The following is a 19,154-nucleotide window of genomic DNA, read 5'->3' as shown; positions in this document are numbered from 1 at the left end:
AAGTAAAATGTCTAGCTTCCGCCAGACCCCCTTCCGTATTCTACTTACGAAGAAAGTGTAAACCTCTCACAGTTCAAAACGCTATGTCCTACGCCTTTCGTATTTAGCTTACGAAAAAAGCATAACTATTGCGGTGGTTATGCTTTTCTTAAATTGAATACGAAAAGGTGTTCTGGCAGAAGCTAGATATTTTACTTTATAACTTGTTAAATATGACTATTTTTATACACAAACGCATCGATTTGCATCAGAAGGCTTTTATTAACCTCTGGAGCCGTGTGGAGGACACGTTTATGATGGATGGATGTGGATGGAAGCACTTTTTCAGCTTCATACTCATGAGCCCTGTTCACTGCCATTATAAAGCTTGGATGCGTCAGGATATTTATTAATATATCTCTGATTATGTTCATCAGAAACAAGAAAGTCCTAGGATGGCTTGAGGGTGAGTAAAGCTTGGAGTAATTTTCATTTGAAACTGAATTAATCCTTTAAAAATGACATATTTATATGTAGTGCAGCAGGTTTATCAATGAAAAACACAACACTTCACTCAGTATTAATTTAAATTAAATATTAAAACTTAAAGTTGTTTATTTCAGTTAGTTGCCATGGCAACATTTAAAGTTTTGCATTTTTAGCACACAGACGACACATTGTCAAAACTATCCTAAACGACATAAAATGTTGTATTATGCATGCATTATTTTCACTCAGAAATTGCTACATTTAACAAATAATTACAAAGAAATGGCAAGTAACACATTGAATTAAAAGTGAAATTTTGAAGAAGACTGAAATAGTATATTTTCTTGTAAAACATACTCCAATAATCTGTTTTATTTATTAAATCAGAATTATGCATTAAAACTGTCTTAAAATAAAACCAGCAGGTTTAATCTCTTGACTAGTTTTTTACCTTAACTTTCTGACAGTGAGTTGGCCTCTTCTAGTTTGTAATTGTTTGTGATGTTCACACTACCAACCCCCACAAATTTTTAATGGCTTTCTCCTGAAAATACAATGCGATTGCCTAGTGTTGCAGTCAAGTCACAGTTCACCAATTAAGCTTCACTTTTCTGTCTTGCCTCTCAGGGGCATAAGATGACTTAAAGGTGCCCAAGAATGCTTTTTCACAAGCTGTAATATAAGTCTAAGGTGTTTCCTGAATGTGTCTGTGAAGTTTCAGCTCAAAATACCCCATAGATTTTTTTTTTTATTCATTTTTTTAACTGCCTATTTTGGGGCATCATTAACTATACACTGATTTTGGCAGCGCGCTGCCCCTTTAATTCGCCTGCTCCCTGCCACAGGAGCTCTCGACTATATTGCAGTTCATTTACAAAGTTCACACAGCTAATATAAACCTCAAATGGATCTTTACAAGATGTTCGTCATGCATGCTTTGAATTATGTGAGTAAAGTATTTATCTTGATGTTTACATTTGATTCTGAATGAGTTTGAGGCTATGCTCTGTGGCTAACGGCTAATACTACACTGTTGGAGAGATTTATAAAGAATGAAGTTTTGTTTATGAATTATACAGACTGCACTTGCTAAAAATGAAAATAGCGTCTCCGTTTGTCTCCGTGAATACAGTAAGAAACAATGGTAACTTTAACCACATTTAACAGTACATTAGCAACTTACAAAACATTTGGAAAGACAATTTACAAATATCACTAAAAATATCATGATCTCATGGATCATGTCAGTTATTATTGCTCCATCTGCCATTTTTCACTGTTGTTCTTGCTGGCTTACCTTGTCTGTGCACAGATCCAGACGTTAATACTGCCTTTCCTTGTGTAATGCCTTGAACATGGGCTGGCATATGCAAATATTGGGGTCATACATATTAATGATCCCGACTGTTACATAACAGTCAGTGTTATGTTGAGATCCGCGTGTTTTCCGGAAGTCTTTTAAACAAATGAGATTTACATAAGAAGGAGGAAGCAATGGGGTTTGAAACTCAATGTATGTCTTTTCCATGTACTGAACTCTACTATGCCGAGGTAAATTCAAATTTTGATTCTAGGGCACCTTTAACTGATGTTGAAATTATAGTGGGTACTGGGTGTCTCTCTGTAATGATGCCACATCTGCCCACTGCACACCTTAGCGTGTACAGATGAAATAATCTTGTTCTTTTTCCTATTGCCTCCTTCGTCTTGTCTCTGGGGGCAAAAGGGGAAGGAGAAGATCCAGCTTAAATGAAAGCTGTTGATGTTGTCTACATGGAAGTTGTCAGCTTTGGCATGCTGTAGAACACTGTCTGTGACACAGCAAACATTGTTCACATTAGCTATGTTTCTATCCAAAGATGTGAATTTAACTTGTGCGCAAAATTGGAATATTGCATAAAACACTTGAGAATAAAACAAGTTTCCATCCCATGCGTTCAAAACAACAAAATCGCCACTTGCTGGGAAATACTAAACTAAACTAAACCACAAAACGCAAATTTGTGAAAACAATGACGTCATGCGTATGCATATTATGTGTTCAGTCAAAAGGTGCATAGTGTTTCTTTACAAAATGACATCGCCAACTACTGGCCGGGGCATGTATAGCATCTTTAATCATTTTCATGGACGTTTTAGTACATCGTTGTCGTGTACATGTACCCTTAGTTTATCCGCATGTCTTAAAATATATCTGCCTCAATAAGTTTTTATGCACATTTTTAGAATTTATGCACATCTTAGTGTTTCCTTCCAGTGTTTTTTTTTTTTTTATGCAATATCCCAAAACATGCATAAAAATAGGTGTATGGAAACATAGCTATTGATAGCTTATACATTTTTTATTGCAGTGTGTGAAATGCAGTGCTTTATCTACATGGTTTGTTTTTAAATCTATAACCCTGTAATTATTTAAGTCGGCATGAAACAGAAGTTGTAGTCTTTTCTTCCCTATTGTGGTGTAAATCTGAGTGAAACTGCTTTTTGAACAAGAAAAAATGTAGGGTGGGACTTGATTTTGGCCATTGGGAATTGATTGGATCATTGGATGGCTGTGGTTTGCTATTGGTCAATCTCATGTGAGTGACAGGTTGTCCTACACTCACACCAGTAAACACGTCATCAGAGAAGAGAGATATCGCTGCAAATGGGGGTAAGTTACTTAATTAAATATTATGAGGACGCATAAATAAAAAAAAAAAAAAAAAAAAGAATTGTCAGTTTTGATTTCATGGTGACTTTAAACATCTGCATTTAATGCAGCCAGAAGCTCTTACAGTATAAGTGCAGTATATCGCATTACAGTGTCATCATGACTAAAAATCAACTAAGAAATCAACATTCAGTACCTAAACACCATGCAGTTTTCTTGAAGTTAAGCACTGTTGAAGTGTAGGTCCTGCTACAGCCCTCATAAGCTCCATCATTTCAGGCATCACACTGGGGCGTAAGAGTTAGTGACCGTCCTTTACCGCACGTTTCCAATCAGTCCTAATGGAAGAACCTCTAAGTTAAAGCATGCTCAGTGAATTGAACAGAGTTGTTGCCTCCCAGCAGACTTGTGCCTCCAGTGAAGTAGGTCCAATTAGGATCTAAGTCTTTATCAACAACAAGAAAAGTAAATGTTAACTGCTGTTAAACAAAGGCCCAACATCACACTAAATGAACTGTCAATGCATGTTGTACTGATTTAAAAGAAAGAAAGAAAGAAAGATTAAAGGGGACATATCATGAAAATCTGACTTTTTTCATGTTTAAGTGCTATAATCGGTCCCCTGGTGCATCGACCAACCCAGAAAATGTGAAAAAAAAGACAACACAGTAACTTTAGCCACTTTTCCACTGTCGGGCCGAACGGTTCTCATTGCGCAACCGTTCCATTCCGTGCCGATCTGGGCCAGCTGGTAGGCTACGGTTACGGTTTCATTTTCCACCATGGGGCTGATAATTGCCGCTCTTTGGAATGTAATATTAAAGTGTCAGTTGTTACCTTTGTAATGCAACAGTTTCCTGATGAAATGAGATGTAAATAACGACCGCGTTATGTTGGATGATCAGATATTTCTTTTAAATTTATTATTAATTTGTGTTTATGTTGCTCAAATAGAGCGTTTAGCCAGCTACAGAGAAACTGGTAGCCAGGCAACAGACAAGTGACCAATCCTGAATGGCGACGTCACATCACAGATTCTATAGAATCTTTTCTCTGCAAGCATGAGAAAAATGAGCCACTCAGATTTTGCTCCCCTAGTGACGTAGGAAAGGGATCTTATTATAATATTACCGGCCGTCATTTTGTTTTCAAAGCGAAAATGGTATACCAGTTCTAACGCCATGGAAAAGCATGCTAACTGTTCTGTCGTTGGCTGCACAGACAAGCACAAATCACTATTTAGAGTCTTATTAGCTTGGATAGCCTGCAAGTTGACCCTGGCAAGCTCAATTGCTAAAAAGGTTTCTGTCTGCGCAATATTTTAGAAAAAAATATTAGACCATTCACAGCATTTGATAGCATAAACGTTAGCCTGGTGTTAATGGCTCAGTCTGACAAACAGGAACGCTAGTGGGCATCTATACGGGTTTTGCACAAAAGATTAACATGACGGCATATGCTAGTCGATGAGTTGAATCAACTCCACAGCAACTACATAAATTTATCCACCAACCATTCAGAAACGTCCAGTTTCATTCTAAAAGTTGTAACTTCTTCCTGAGTCTGTCCATCAGTGTCCGACTCCAGTTTGAACAATGAAAAGCTGAACACCGTTACTGACAATCCTCATTTTGGCTGCGTGAGATTCTCCTGCTTTGTTGTTGATGAGCAACCGAAGCATAAGCTGTTAAAGCTCCGCCCTCTTTTGAAAAGCGGACAGGGAGCAGCAGCTCATTAGCATTTAAAGGGGCACACACAAAAATGGCAAGTTTTTGATCTCACCCAAATAAGGGCAAATTTGACAAGCTATAATAAATGATCTGTGGGGTATTTTGTGCTGAAACTTCAGACACATTCTGGGGACTTATATTACATCTGGTGAAAAGGGGCATAATACAGTAGGTCCCCTTTAATTTTTAAAGTTGTTCAGCTTGGCAACAAATTAATTATGATTCTTACTGAAATATTATCTCAGATTCACAGATTGACATAAATCAGTGCATGTGCTGATAGAAAAAAGGTTCGATATGGAACCCTGACGCAATTTTAAAGAGCACTTTATGCCAAGGAAAAATGTCTTAAATTATTGCATAATACTTTGATGTTTAACATGTTATTTCAAACTTTTCTACTGATAAAAATCTAATTATAATTAAAAACCATAAAATTATCCCATGATGAGAATCCCTAAAAGGTTCCAACCTTACATGACCTATTCTGCACCAGCAAAATATTGCCAAGGTAGCCAGAATTAACCTTAGCTTTAAACTTATTAAAGCTGCTGTCCGCGATTTTTGGCCCTCTAGGGGTTAATAAACAGAACTGCACGCATCTTGCGGAGGAACATTCTATGTAAGTCTATTTCTCCATGTAAGTCTACGGCGAATCACGCAGTTTCTGTGATACTTTGCGGCGGGTCCTACCAGTCTGGTCTGAAATAGTCCGAATATAAACACTTATTATATGTGTACCATAATGACTCAGGATAAGACAAAAACACGTTAGGAAAATGGATTCATGTTGTATATTCTCATTAAATCATTTTTGTAAATTTTTAACACCAAAAAAGTTGCAGACTGCAGCTTTAAGTAAATGGTAATTCTCATTTGAAATGGTAATTCAAAAAGCACTTATTATTACAACTAGTGGCTGCTAATGGGCTGAGGAATTTTAATTCCATCATTCTGTAAATCCATCCACTGTGAGAAATGCGGTCTTATACATACAATGATGCACAATGCAATTTCATTGAAAACTCTCAACAAAACAGAACACTCCAACATTCAATGCATCTCTGTCCCAGCTGTTCAATATTGTGCTCTTCAGTTTGACACAGTGGCATTATTTACACTACTAAATAAATAAATGAATTCTAACCAAGCTGCATATTTTATTATTATTATTATTATTATTATGCAGAAAATAAGATTTAATTTTGTGTATTTAGACAAGACAACAGAGCTGGCAATTTTATTTATTTAATTTTAAAATATATAATTTTTCAATCACAATACATAATTTGAGACATAATGACAAAATGAATCTACACTTGAGGATATTGTTAGAGAAATAAAATAATTGAGAGTGTGAAAGTATGTTTTAGTTATATATTATTATTTTTATTTATTTGAGTAATGTTTAGAGTCTTTGGAAACGACTCGCCTATATCCATTGAATAGATTTATTGAACTAATAGAGAGGGCGCCATCATCATCTTCACCACCATCATCATCATCATATCAAATGGGTCCATAAAGAGGCGGTAGAGACTGTTTAATGTACATTAATGACGGGTGTCACCGCTGAACGTGCTTCACATATCACTCATGAACCAACCTTGAGAAAACAGACCTCTGATGACGGGTTGTCCACATTTGCTTGTCAGTGTAAGATAGATGTGGCGGTATATGCGCGTTGACAATAATGCCAGCAAAAGACCCGCTTATCGAAACACTTAAAGGTAGGTTTCATATATCATCATATACAAATACTAAAGGCTGTGTCTGACCTAAGATGTGCTGTTTCGTGGTTATTGATCAGTTGGTCACCGTCACGCAACTGAAGATGACAGGCTGTCTGAGAGAGCGTCAGTTAGCAGCGCCTGTTGTTGGTAGATAAATGGATAGCTAGCGTTCTGCGCACTCAGAAAAACGTTTTGAATTAATAATATGAAGTGGCCACACTGACTGGAGGCGATGTTTTTGGAGTGAATCTCAACCTTTTTTGAGTAATGGACCCCGTCATATTTAGAACCGTCCTCAAGGAATCCAGAATAATACTGGCTCATTGGAATCGTTAATGTCTTTGTGACGACCAAATAATTTACTACTACGTTAGTTGACTTGTCCAATTTTCAGTCATATCGTCATTTATAATATACATATATAATCTTCTTCTTTATGGGAACATGTCAAAATATACAAATATTCATATTCAGATATTTTATAAGGACCCAGGCCCCTGGCATTACGTCAAGGACCACTAGGGTTCCACGGACCCCTGGTTGAGAAACTGATGTAGAGGATAGGGTGCCAAATACACGGCTAAACATTTGCATTTAATTTAAAGCTGCTGTCCATAACTTTTTTGTGTGTTCAAAATTTACCAAAATAATATAATGAGAATATACAACTTGAATCCATTTTCCAAACCGTGTTTTTGTCTTAACCTGAATCATTATGGTACACTTTTAATAAGTGTTTATATTCTGACTATTTCAGACCGGACAGGTAGCACCCACCACAGAGTATCACAGTAACTGCGCGACTCGCCATAGACATAAGTTGCGTACCAAATGACGCACTATACACTATGCACTTATACACTATGTACTTATGCACTATGTACTCATCCATGTAGTGCGTGAATTGTATCCGCTTGTTAAGTCGTGACGTAAGGAACGCCGTTTCCGGGTCCAAGCCTCGACTCGTTTCACTTGAGAATGCCATCGACGGCCGTTTATGTGCATAATTTATTCATATTAAACATCAATCATTTTAAAAAGTTAAACATTTTAAATACTTACAGTCTACACAACAGTCTCCGTGCTCACAGCGTCAAAGATATTAATATTTTAATGATTTATAAAAGATGAGTCATTGTCTGGTCATCTGGAATACTGGTATGGAGATAAAGGTTATAATTATATATTTTTTGTTGTATTACACCACATCGTGTGTGTATATTAGCACCATTTGTTGTTTTCTTGTGGTATGAGATAGAGCGTTAGAAACTGGAAGCGCTGCCGCGTGACGTCAGACTTAACAACCGAATAAGGTTATTTTGTTATTTAACATCGGAGTCTGATGCCCCTCCCCCTCCGCTACATAATTAAAGCTGTGACGGTTTGAGTGCATGAAGTGTCCAACATTCCACACTTAATTTTAATGTATCATCCGGGTATTTAAAGTGTACTTTTTCTTTGTGGAATTTTCAGTGTGAACGCACTACTTGCACTATTTATACTTAAAAACGTCATAGAATAGTGCATAAGTACGCAAATTGGGACGCACCTATTCACTGAGAAAAGTAGCTCCGGCTACAATGTTTTTCCGCAAGACGCATGCAGTTCTGTTTATTAACCGCTAGAGGGCCAAAAATCGTGGACTGCAGCTATAAAAAAAAAAGAGAGTATGTCTTTTAAGCGTTCATACTGAGTAATCTACCATGTGAGAAAGTTACCATGAATTCTTATTTTTTATGGAACATTGCGGTAGGTATTAAATGATTTATCCGCGGCCATACACATAATTTTTTTAATACATTTGTCCACGTAATCTTTAATAAAAATAACTTCTCCCTCTTGCAGCAACATAAGATTCTGAACTCCTCTCTAATAATGTGTTTACTGGCGCAAGGGCGGGACAGCCTGTCACTCACTTGAGATCGCAGTAATAGAGTGGTGCAGGTATCACGTCACTTTGTAGGCCAACCCGGAAATTAGCGGCGCACGGGTTCCCTCGATCGAAAGCCTATGCATTTTTCCCATAGACTTTTGGAAAATCGCAAAAAATAAGCTCTGTGTTTAACAAAGGGTTTTGTCCATCAAGATAATTCTCACAGATGAACATAACTTTTATGAAGTTTGAAGCCTAAATGCAGTCGCCAGAAGTAAAAAGCTAAAGGTAAGCTATAAACAAACTACACCACGGTTGCTCGACTTCAACGTCACCATCACTAAGCTTCCGACAACTCTATGAGTTTTTATCTAAAAACATTTTCCCAGCACGTTTGAGTTAGAATAGTTTATAAGAGTACAATTATGAGCATAATGAGGCTGTAAAAGCAGACTGAGCTTACCTTCTCAGCGTAATAACGTTTAATGTTCCTGACTGCCTGTGTAGTCCCATTTAGCCACTTGTTAGCAACTTTTTCAAGACACACAACAGCTTAAAAATCACAAGTGGGGTAATACTGATGCATTTTATGTCGTAGAATAAAACATGAAACTCTTGAGCTTGCGTTCACCACAGACCTTATTTCGGCCATTTAACCAAAATCACATACAAAAAACCTAAAAATGCTAAAATGCTAACTCACTTCCGCATTTTGGCCTACAAAGTGATGTTATACCTGCACCACTCTATAGCAAACCACAACAATCCAATCAATTACCGATGGACTAAATCAAGTCCGTTTATCTCGGATATACATATAGGGAATTTTGTCAATATGTAACATATTTCTCTCTGCTGGTAAAAATAGAAACAAAACAAACCAAAAGCTGGTCTGGAGCAGTGTATATGAGTGGAGCGAGCAAAAGAAATTTAGAGATGGGATAGCTGCAGGTTGGAATAATGGGCATGCCAGAAAAAAGGGGGCGTGGTAAAAGGTGAATTGCTGCAACAGATACCACGGGTAACCACGAGATTCTGGCTCGTAAAAAGCATTCACGTCCTCGTAGAACTCGTAATTACAGTTTGTAAGCTGGGAGGATTCTTGCTGCGTTCACGCCACCTCGTATTTACCGAAATCTTGAGATGACAACACCTGATATATTATACTCAGAGCTGTTCATGTCCTCAGACTCGGAATTATGCGTTTCTATCAATGCCTAAATTAATCTACAGCAGCCATGTGGGAGCTTTCAGGAAACTCCCAGTCTACAAGCTGTAATTACGAGCTCTACGAGGACGTGAACGCTTTTTACAAGCTAGAATCTCGTAATTAAAGGAATTACGAGGTGGCATAAATGCACCTTCTGAAAGCTCCCACGTGTACCATGTGGCCGCTGTACCACCTGACCATTGTAGGCCCTGTCCCAAATGGCAACCTTCACGTGCACTTTCGGTCTTGTGGACTTACAATGGCCGCTGCGTGCATGTGTCCATTAAAGCAGAACTGAGCAAGATTCGCGAAGCTCCCCCTACAGTTTTCTTTAGTGAATGACACTGACATAAATACTCCAAGCGCAGCTCTGGACTACAACGACTACAACACTCGCCAGCGCAGTAGTTTTGCAAATACAGTACAAGAAATCTCGATGGAGGTGGGTAATTTGCAAATACAGTACACTCGATGGAGGTGGGTAATTTGCAAATACAGTACACTCGATGGAGGTGGGTAATTTTCGAAATTGTCTTATAAAGACATAATATATACATTGTTTTTGAATTACCGTAAAGCATTTTGTCACTCTCGCGTGAACGTGAACATGAGGCGAGATTGTGTCGGGTCGGTGCAGCTCAACTTGCAAGTGCTGTATTCTGGCTTAGACGTGCCAGAGGGGGTTAGTCGTTAGTGCTCGCCTCAAACACACCACTACAAGTCAATTAACCATCGTAAGGATTTAGAAAACTATTTATGAAGGTAAAAAAAGTTACTTAGTTCTGCTTTAAGTCCACAAGACGCTAGGGTGTCCCATTTGTCATTTAAGCTTAAACAAGGTTGCTCGTGAGCGCCCCCTTTGTGGCTGCAATGCACCCTTGATGCGCTTCTGCTGAGCCCGCAGAGGACTTTACCCGGCAGTCAAAGCGGTATTACGTCGTGAAAGTGTGAACCCATAAGGGTTTAGGGTGCCATTTGGTACAGGGCCGTAGATTCATTTAGGCGTTGATAGTGGTGGAAGTGAACAGCTCCGAATATAACATCACGTGTTGTCATCTCAAGATTACGGTAATTATGCGGTGGCGTGAATGCAGCATAATCCCTAAAGCCCCTGGTATACTTCACTTTCCACGCCCGGACGCGCCACGCGCGGATGACAGAGTTCGACACATGCGCAGTGCAGTTTTTTTTCAATACCATTACCAGACAACCAGACATTCGCTAGGCAGGATCGGAGAAGTTATGTCTAGAAGAAGACATAGTTCAGAAGATACACCAAGAGAACAGGAATCAAAAACAATGGTGAAGGCATGCTTTTGAGTTTACTCGTCTTATTTTTGAATCGTTCTTTACACACTCTTCTTCGACTGCACATTGTGCTCAGTATGTATTGCCACCAAGTGGACTCTTCTTTCCTGCTTGCGCATGCACTGTTGCCGACTCGACACGGGGTGTGCAGCTGGCCGCGAGTCATCCGCATGATGAAAATGACGTCATGCGGACGGTGCACGAACGCGGACGGCTGAAGTATACCCGGGGCTTAACCCTACACCACACCCTGACAGATAGGTTTCATGACCAATTACAAAGACCTTCTACCACGCCTTTTTTTCACGCCTACCTACTTTTTTTCACGCCCATTACCCCAATCTGTGGTTTTTCTGCAGAAATGGGCTAGGTTAACACTGTTGCCGCTGGTTGGTTTTCCATGTCCGGTTGAAGCGACCCCAAATAACCTGATATTTATCCCCTGGAATGTGAGTTTTACCAGGGGAACCCCGCCAAAAACTGGATTTTACCCTGTTTTTTTTTACCGGGGTATCCCCTCTGAAATGTGACTGGGCTAGTTTTGAGTAGCAATTGGGCGGGTTTTGTTGTGAAAACCTGGCAACCCAGACCTGCAGATACCCACACTTGGAAATTTCCCCTCTCCGCTCAAAGTGTTCTATAATCACTCCGTTCCAAATCCATCTCGTTTTATCATATTCCTGGCAACCAAGTATGCCAGTGTGTGCTGTTTTGGTCTGGTTTAATGATGCAAGGGTTATTCCACCTACATTACATCTTGTGGTTAAAAACAGAAAACTAATCATTAACCATCATCCTCTCTGTTTGTTCCAAGTGTGCATTCTGAATTTGAAATCGGAGGGCACTGTGACTGACTCCAACCCACACCTGGCATCCTGCTGTGAGCTCCTGGAACTTATACTGCGAAAGGGACTACAGCGTGAGCTCCACACACCAACACACACTCTCCCGTACACCTGCGCATCATCACCTGTCAGCAAACACAGGGCGCACACTCAAATAAGAGCCATTATTACACCTGGCACGCATTGTGAGAGAATCCATTCACATTACAGGATGACATTTATTGTAGTTTACAGATGATAAGGATGTGTGTATTGACAATATACACTGTTTACATGGTTTTATAACCTAAATGTTTATGGTTAAATGCTTCAAAGTAGTTTTGTACACAAGCATAATCTGTCTACATTATATTTATTATATAAGGAATGCTGCACATCATTCATGTTTTTAGAGCCTGTTCTCAGCTTGGCACATAGAGATTACTGGCATTGTTTCGAACAGCTTCTACAGCACGACACATGTGGCAGGTGAGTCTTTATGCAGAATATGCTTCTCATTTTTAACGTCATTTACCATAGTCAAAGTGTAATTACATCCAGGACATAAACAATAACATAGGATTTTGAAACATTTAAAACCATAAAACATTATGGAGTAATATAGATAAAAATGTAAAAATAACAGCTAATGATTAATCACAACCACATATTATCTGAAAACAGAATAGACAGTGCATCTGAATGTGATCTGACCAGAATGTTCTGTCTGCCCGTGAAGGTTGAGTTCAGTCTCTTTGGCAGTGCAACAGACCACAGCCTGCGGCAAACTCATTACCTCTCAAGGCCGAGGACGCTTCTTCATAAGGCTCATGCTGATGAGGAGAACCCTGGGAAATGTAGTGAAGCACCTGCTGCACACAAACAGAGTAATCGAGGTTAGTGGACACTCACAGAGTGATGACTGAATCGTGTCTTTTACAGATAATCAACTTCATTTCTTTTCTTTGCAGTGGTATTGCCCTAACATTTCTATTCTTAGAAATGAGGAGTTTGTAGGTGAGTTTTTGGTTTCCCAGACCATCTACTGTAACTGTTATATTGTTTTTTTATTTGCTGTAATTAGTATCTCAACTGTTTCCAAACAGAACCATTTCTTTCGCTGTCTATGGTGTTATCAGAAATGAACTTTAAGATCAGTATTGAGGTATGAACTGCTAAGCTTGTGTATTTGCTATATGCTTCATGTGCTGAATTTGAGATTTGTCTCATTTTTTCCTCTCTGTGACTTTAATCTCAGAACTGCAGCTTCCTGGATGAAAGCTGGCTGCTTCCGGTAAAATCTTAATATTCTGACATGCTTGATGTACCTGTATGTGCATGAAGAAGTAATGTTGAACTGCATGTTGCAAACATTGCTTGTGTTTTAGGTGTGTCAAATCTATGAAGCCGTTCCCTGTCGGGAGCTGGGAATGGTGCTCAGGTTAGCATGTCGGCTTGTCTTTTTAATTCTGAATGCTGCATTTGTTCGTGTATTTTTAGCCAGTTATTCTAGAAATAATTTTTGTTTGCATTCTGATCCCCCTTTTGTTGTCTGTTTTGAAAAAGTTGTGTGCAAATACACAATGCGGGTTTTTCATTTTCTAGATTAAACAGCAAATATTCCTAGTTAGTATTCCTATTCATATGCCATATTCTAATCATATTTCTTTTTAAAGGTACCTAGATGGACGTGTGTTTGTGCTAGACCTGCTTCAAGGTAGTCAAGCTCAGGTGGATATGTTTGCCGAGCCTGGTGACATCATTGATGAAATAAATGGGATATCACTGAGGAATGCTAGCAATGGGCAGGTCAGAATAAATTTTACCCATAAAATGTGTCCTTGCATGACCCAACTTACTGACTTAAATGAATATTAAATTGCTTTTACAGACAGCCTGATATATGTGTGCTCTGTTATCTGCTTTGCCTGAATTGATTATATAATCACGATAAGCTTCTGTGTTTGCTTATTCTAATACTCGTTCATCACAAGACAGGACAGGAGCCACAGAACTTTAAAGGAAAAGTTCACTGAAGAATTACAATTTTGTCATCATTTACTTGTTCCAACCACATATTATGTTCTTCTGGGAAACACTAAAATAGATGTTAGGTACAATGTTCAAGCTGCTGGTTTCCACAAAGTGGATGATAATGCATAAATGTAAATGATAATATAAACCGCACATCATTAAAGTACCATTAAAGTTTTCAAGTGTTCCATACCATACATATTTATGCGCTATATTCTAAAGGTGATGATACACGGGGCAACTTTATGAGCAATGTTGCTTGGGCACTTTCCCATTGAGAATGAGCAACAAATTTCTATCTGGATACTTTAGATAGGTCGTGGGGAATTTTTTTGAGATCCTTCAATCAGAATGCTAGCAGCCGATCACTTGGAGATTTCAGAAAAAAGCAAACAATATGGCGGCCTCTCAGTGGCAGTGGATCGAAGAAAAGAAGCGTGAACTTATATCTTTTTACGCTGGTACGTTTTCATGTGTCAACCCAAAACAGGGAATTCACCTCATTTAATGCTTAAAATACCAACAGATATACCAATTTATGTGCTTAGGCTGTAATTTGTAATGTGTAACATCTGCAGTGGCGTAGGCTCTAGGGAGAATGGCACGTGAAAGTAGCTTTTGACACGATCGACCCAGGTTTGAATCGGCCTTTTGCCATTTTCCCATCACAAATCAGTTTGGAAAGGCATTTAAATGTAATAAAAATGAAGAACATATTTGAAAAGTTGAAATAAAGTGCCTAACAAGTGTTTAAAGGAACACTCCACTTTTTTTGAAAATAGGCTCATTTTCCAACTCCCCTAGAGTTAAACAGTTGAGTTTTACCGTTTTCGAATCCATTCAGCCGATCTCCGGTTCTGGCGGTACCACTTTTAGCATAGCTTAGCATAGTTCATTGAATCTGATTAGACCGTTAGCATCGCGCTTAAAAATGACCAAAGACTTTTGATATTTTTCCTATTTAAAACTTGACTCTTCTGTAGTTAAATCGTGTACTAAGACCGACAGAAAATAAAAAGTTGCGATATTCTAGGCTGATACGGCTAGGAACTATACTCTCATTCAGGCGTAATAATCAAGGAACTTTGCTGCCGTTCCATGGCTGCAGCAGTGCAATGATATTATGCAGCGCCCGTGAGCCCCTGCTTGCACAGGGAACGTGCCTTGCAACCATGGAGACGTATGTGAGAGACGCTGCGTAATATCATTGCACTGCTGCAGCCATGATACGGCAGCAAAGTTCATTGATTATTACGCTGGAATGAGAGTATAGTTCCTAGCCATATCAGCCTAGAAAATCACAACTTTTCATTTTCTGTCGGTCTTAGTACACGATTTAACTACAGAAGAGTCAAGTTTTAAATAGGAAAAATATCAAAACTCTTTGGTCATTTTTAAGCGCGATGCTAACGGTCTAATCAGATTCAATGAACTATGCTAAGCTATGCTAAAAGTGGTACCGCCAGAACCGGAGATCGGCTGAATGGATTCGAAAATGGTAAAACTCAACTGTTTAACTCTAGGGGAGTTGGAAAATGAGCCTATTTTCAAAAAAAGTGGAGTGTTCCTTTAACAATAAAGTATTTATTGGGTTGGCAATAGATTTGCTCCTCTCTGATTAGTTGCTTAGTTGCCCCTTGTCTCACCAGGTTGCCCGTTGACGGCAACATTGCCCAGCAACATTGCTCAAAAAGTTGCCCGTGTATTTTAAGTGTATATTTTAAATATGTCATACCAAACCATACTGGTGTGATGCGAGCGACAAATCTCCGACAGTAAACTGATGCCTCGTTCTATTTATGACATATTGACACGTAAGACAAACACTTTGCAATGGCCGCTTTGTCACGTCCAGTGTAGACATCTTTTTGCTGTTGCGATGGGAGTGACAACGGTCGCATCTGGTGCAGAATTTTCATTTTTGTATGAATTAATACTTTAATGTGACAAACAGACCAAAATTAAAGTTGTGTAGCACTCAAATCTCATTTGCAGAAGTATTTTAAAGGTGCCCTAGAATTAAAAATTGAATTTATATTGGCATAGTTAAAAAACAAGAGTTCAGTACATGGAAAAGACATACAGTGAGTCTCAAACTCCATTGTTTCCTCCTTCTTATATAAATCTCATTTGTTTAAAAGACCTCCGAAGAACAGGCGAATCTCAACATAACACCGACTGCTACGTAACAGTCGGGGTATACACCCCAATATTTGCATAATTCCAGCCCATGATTGAGGTATAACACAAGGGCAGTTAGTATTACACAAGGGCAGAACGTCTGGATGTGCACAGCTGAATAATCAGACTAGGTAAGCAAGCAAGGAAAACAGCGAAAAATGGCAGATGGAGCAATAATAACTGACATGATCCATGATATCATGATATTTTTAGTGATATTTGTGAACTGTCTTTCTAAAAGTTTCGTTAGCATGTTGCTAATGTACTGTTAAATGTGGTTAAAGTTACCATCGTTTCTTACTGTATTCACGGAGACAAGAGTCGTCGTTATTTTCATTATTAAACACTTGCAGTCTGTATAATTCATAAACACAACTTCATTCTTTATAAATCTCTCCAACAGTGTAGTATTAGCCACGGATCACAGCCTCAAACTCATTCAGAATCAAATGTAAACACCCAGATAAATACAATACTCACACAATCCGACGCATGCATTCAGTATGCATATGACGAACACTTTGTAAAGATCCATTTTGAGGGTTATATTAGCTGTGTAAACTTTGTTTATGCTGTGATAGAGTCGAGAGCTCGGGAGGGGGCGGAGACCGCGCGATTTAAAGGGGCCGCAACCTGAAATCGGCTCGTTTCTAAATATGCCTTAAAATAGGCAGTTAAAAAAATGAATTAAAAAAATTGTTGATCTTATTGTGAACGTTTCATCCTTGTATACGTTTCATTTGTTAAAAAAAAGACTTTAATTTGTAATTAAAAATATTATTATCCCACCCCTTTCTTATAGCTGACTGCAAGCTCGCAATCAATGCTTCCTTTCATCTGTAACTACTTCCATTACATCGCAACTTTAAAATGTCATTGCAAATGTGAAAATGTCAACAAAGGTACTGTAAAGATCGATATCTGACTGACAGGCCACACACTTTTTCCTTCCAAAGGCAGGTGTGGTTCTCTCTAAGCTCAAGGGTCAGCCACTTTCAATTCACTTTATACGCTGGAGAGGAGAAGATGGGTCCATCTATCAGCCGTTGTTCAAACACTTACGGCAACTCAAACAGGAAAAACCTTCGCTTCAGTTTGGCCCAAAACCAACCTCTCAGCAGGACAGAACTGCAGGGCAGAAGAGAGCACAGACGCAGTGTGTGAAAGACGGCAGGTACTCTCAATAATGATGTGTGTTTGCAATTGTATTAGTCTCAAATACCATAAACAGTCTGGCCTGTTTGATCATGTTTCATTAACAGGATCCTGTATGCTGTGCACCTCTTAGGAAAAGCAAACATAGGAATGGTACAGTAGTTGTGTAAACATCTCTCTTTATGGTGCTCTTGCTTCTCTTTAATCCATACATGTGTATTTTTCAAGTCAATATGTGCTTCTAAATAGTGTGATTATTGAATATGAATGCTATAGTATGGAGGTAAGGAGGTTCTGCAGCATGCCATTCCTGTGGTTTTGGAGAGCAGACAGGCAAGAAAGGTACATCCACAATTAATCAAGTGAGTTTTATGTAGAGGGATATATTTGTAAGCTAGTTGTGATATCTGCATGATTTTTCATGCGTTCTTTCTGATTTTGTCGTACAGGAAGTACTGCTGGATGTAAAGGAGACTCATCTTACCTGCATAGAGAAGTCCAATAAGCAGGTTTGTATTATTCAGTGTTATATATAAATAACTTGGGTTAAAGGTGAATAACTTTAAGTCAAATTCTCTCCTTTTGATCAGGAGCTGTTTCAACACCACTTCCCTGAGATATCATGTGTTGGGAGGTTTGGAAGCCAACCCGATTTAACCGTTTTTGCTTTTTGTGTATTGTAAGTATACTTTGAGAAACTGTTGTATAATAGATGTTTAAGTAATTAAAATTAGATGAATGGCATGCTGTTTTGTGCTAAGCTTTCATTCTTGAAATATCAAATGTCTTTTTTAAACTCAGGCTTTCAGTATTTGATAGGGTGTCAGAATTTGAATAAATGGCCGGCGGATTATGAGACTGGGTTTATCTGCATTCCATTTTCCTATCAGTGACATTTCCTTCCAGGCTTTGTGTTTTTGAACTTGGACTTTCTTGGACATTCAGTACTAAACATTTAATTGGTTTCAGAGATTCACCGCAGGCAGGCAAACCAACAGGCTTCTGTTGTGTGGTCCTGCAGGCTGCCACAAGTAGTGAGTGTGAAGAGATTGTTAACCGTATAGGTGAGTGTGAAACCACCAGTGTTAATGTAATAAAAGGATTGATATGTCAAGCGCCAATCAATTTAGAAGTAATTCATATATTTTTTCCCCTCACAGCTGCTGGGTTCAAACATACAGAATGGTTTGTATGAAAAACACTGAACTTAAGTGGACTGGACATCTTCTGTAGTTTGCATAATGTGTTTTTTTTTTTTTTTTTTTAACACTATCTGTGTTGTCATATATTCTAATGTATTATTATAACAATATAGTTTATTGTTTGTATTAGTATATATGACAGATAAAACCTTATTGTAATACGCTGTATTTGTGCCATGTTGTTTTGATAGAAATACATTGAGTCAGTCAGATTTCATGCCTTTATTACTTTATCACTGTTATAAAAACAAAAAATGTAAATGCACACACGGGTCCAAAAATATTGAAAATGTAATTTATGTATTTAAACCTGGAAATAAAAATAAGGTTTTAGGATTTTTAAAAAGTACAACAAAGAAATTAAATGTGTCATACAGTGAATAAAACATTTAACATTCTTCACTCTTTCTAGTTCTCTAATCAGATAACGAAGTAAATGTATTTCAATGAGCATGTAACGCCTATATACAAAAAAATAAGATGTTTTTTTAAGAATGTTTTAAGTATAAAAATAAAAGAGAGAGCACGGACAAACATCCTTAATTTGATACGCGGTATTTGTTATTAAGAAATCAAAATCACGTTTGGTGGTCTTTATCTGCGACTTTGAATTTAAAGCATCGCGCTCTTAGTTTGGGGAGTTACCTCTGTTTGTTTGTCTCTGACTTCACTCTCCCATCACGAAGAATGAATCTTTCTTTTGACTTGATTCTTTTTTATGAATCAGTTGAGCCGGTTCACACAACAGGTCTGAAGCATTCGCGTCCGCATCGAATTGAACAT

At 38.3% G+C, this 19,154-nt stretch overlaps 1 protein-coding gene across 2 annotated transcripts; it reads left to right on the top strand.

The window, feature by feature from the left end:
• The first annotated feature begins 6,460 nt into the window (after nt 1-6,460).
• Nucleotides 6,461-18,908, top strand: si:ch211-250n8.1 (uncharacterized). 2 transcript variants are annotated; one of them, XM_067368592.1, is made up of 16 exons: nt 6,461-6,581; nt 11,790-11,894; nt 12,213-12,288; nt 12,539-12,695; nt 12,771-12,816; nt 12,906-12,964; nt 13,058-13,093; nt 13,188-13,240; nt 13,476-13,608; nt 16,971-17,188; nt 17,277-17,322; nt 17,446-17,511; nt 17,619-17,678; nt 17,760-17,848; nt 18,139-18,233; nt 18,330-18,908. In XM_067368592.1, the coding sequence occupies exons 1-16, from the start codon at nt 6,545-6,547 to the stop codon at nt 18,362-18,364; spliced, it is 1,311 nt and encodes a 436-aa protein (XP_067224693.1). In that variant the 5' UTR covers nt 6,461-6,544; the 3' UTR covers nt 18,365-18,908. The 2 variants fall into 2 exon arrangements, with proteins under 2 accessions (XP_067224693.1, XP_067224694.1); XM_067368593.1 differs by lacking the exons at nt 18,139-18,233; nt 18,330-18,908 and having other exon boundaries at nt 17,446-17,531.
• Nucleotides 18,909-19,154: the final 246 nt, after the last annotated feature.

Source organism: Chanodichthys erythropterus, chromosome 19 (assembly GCF_024489055.1).
Source record: "Chanodichthys erythropterus isolate Z2021 chromosome 19, ASM2448905v1, whole genome shotgun sequence".
NCBI lineage: Eukaryota > Metazoa > Chordata > Actinopteri > Cypriniformes > Xenocyprididae > Chanodichthys > Chanodichthys erythropterus.
The sequence above is the reverse complement of the archived record's forward strand: the minus strand, read 5'-3'. Positions and strand labels throughout refer to the sequence as shown.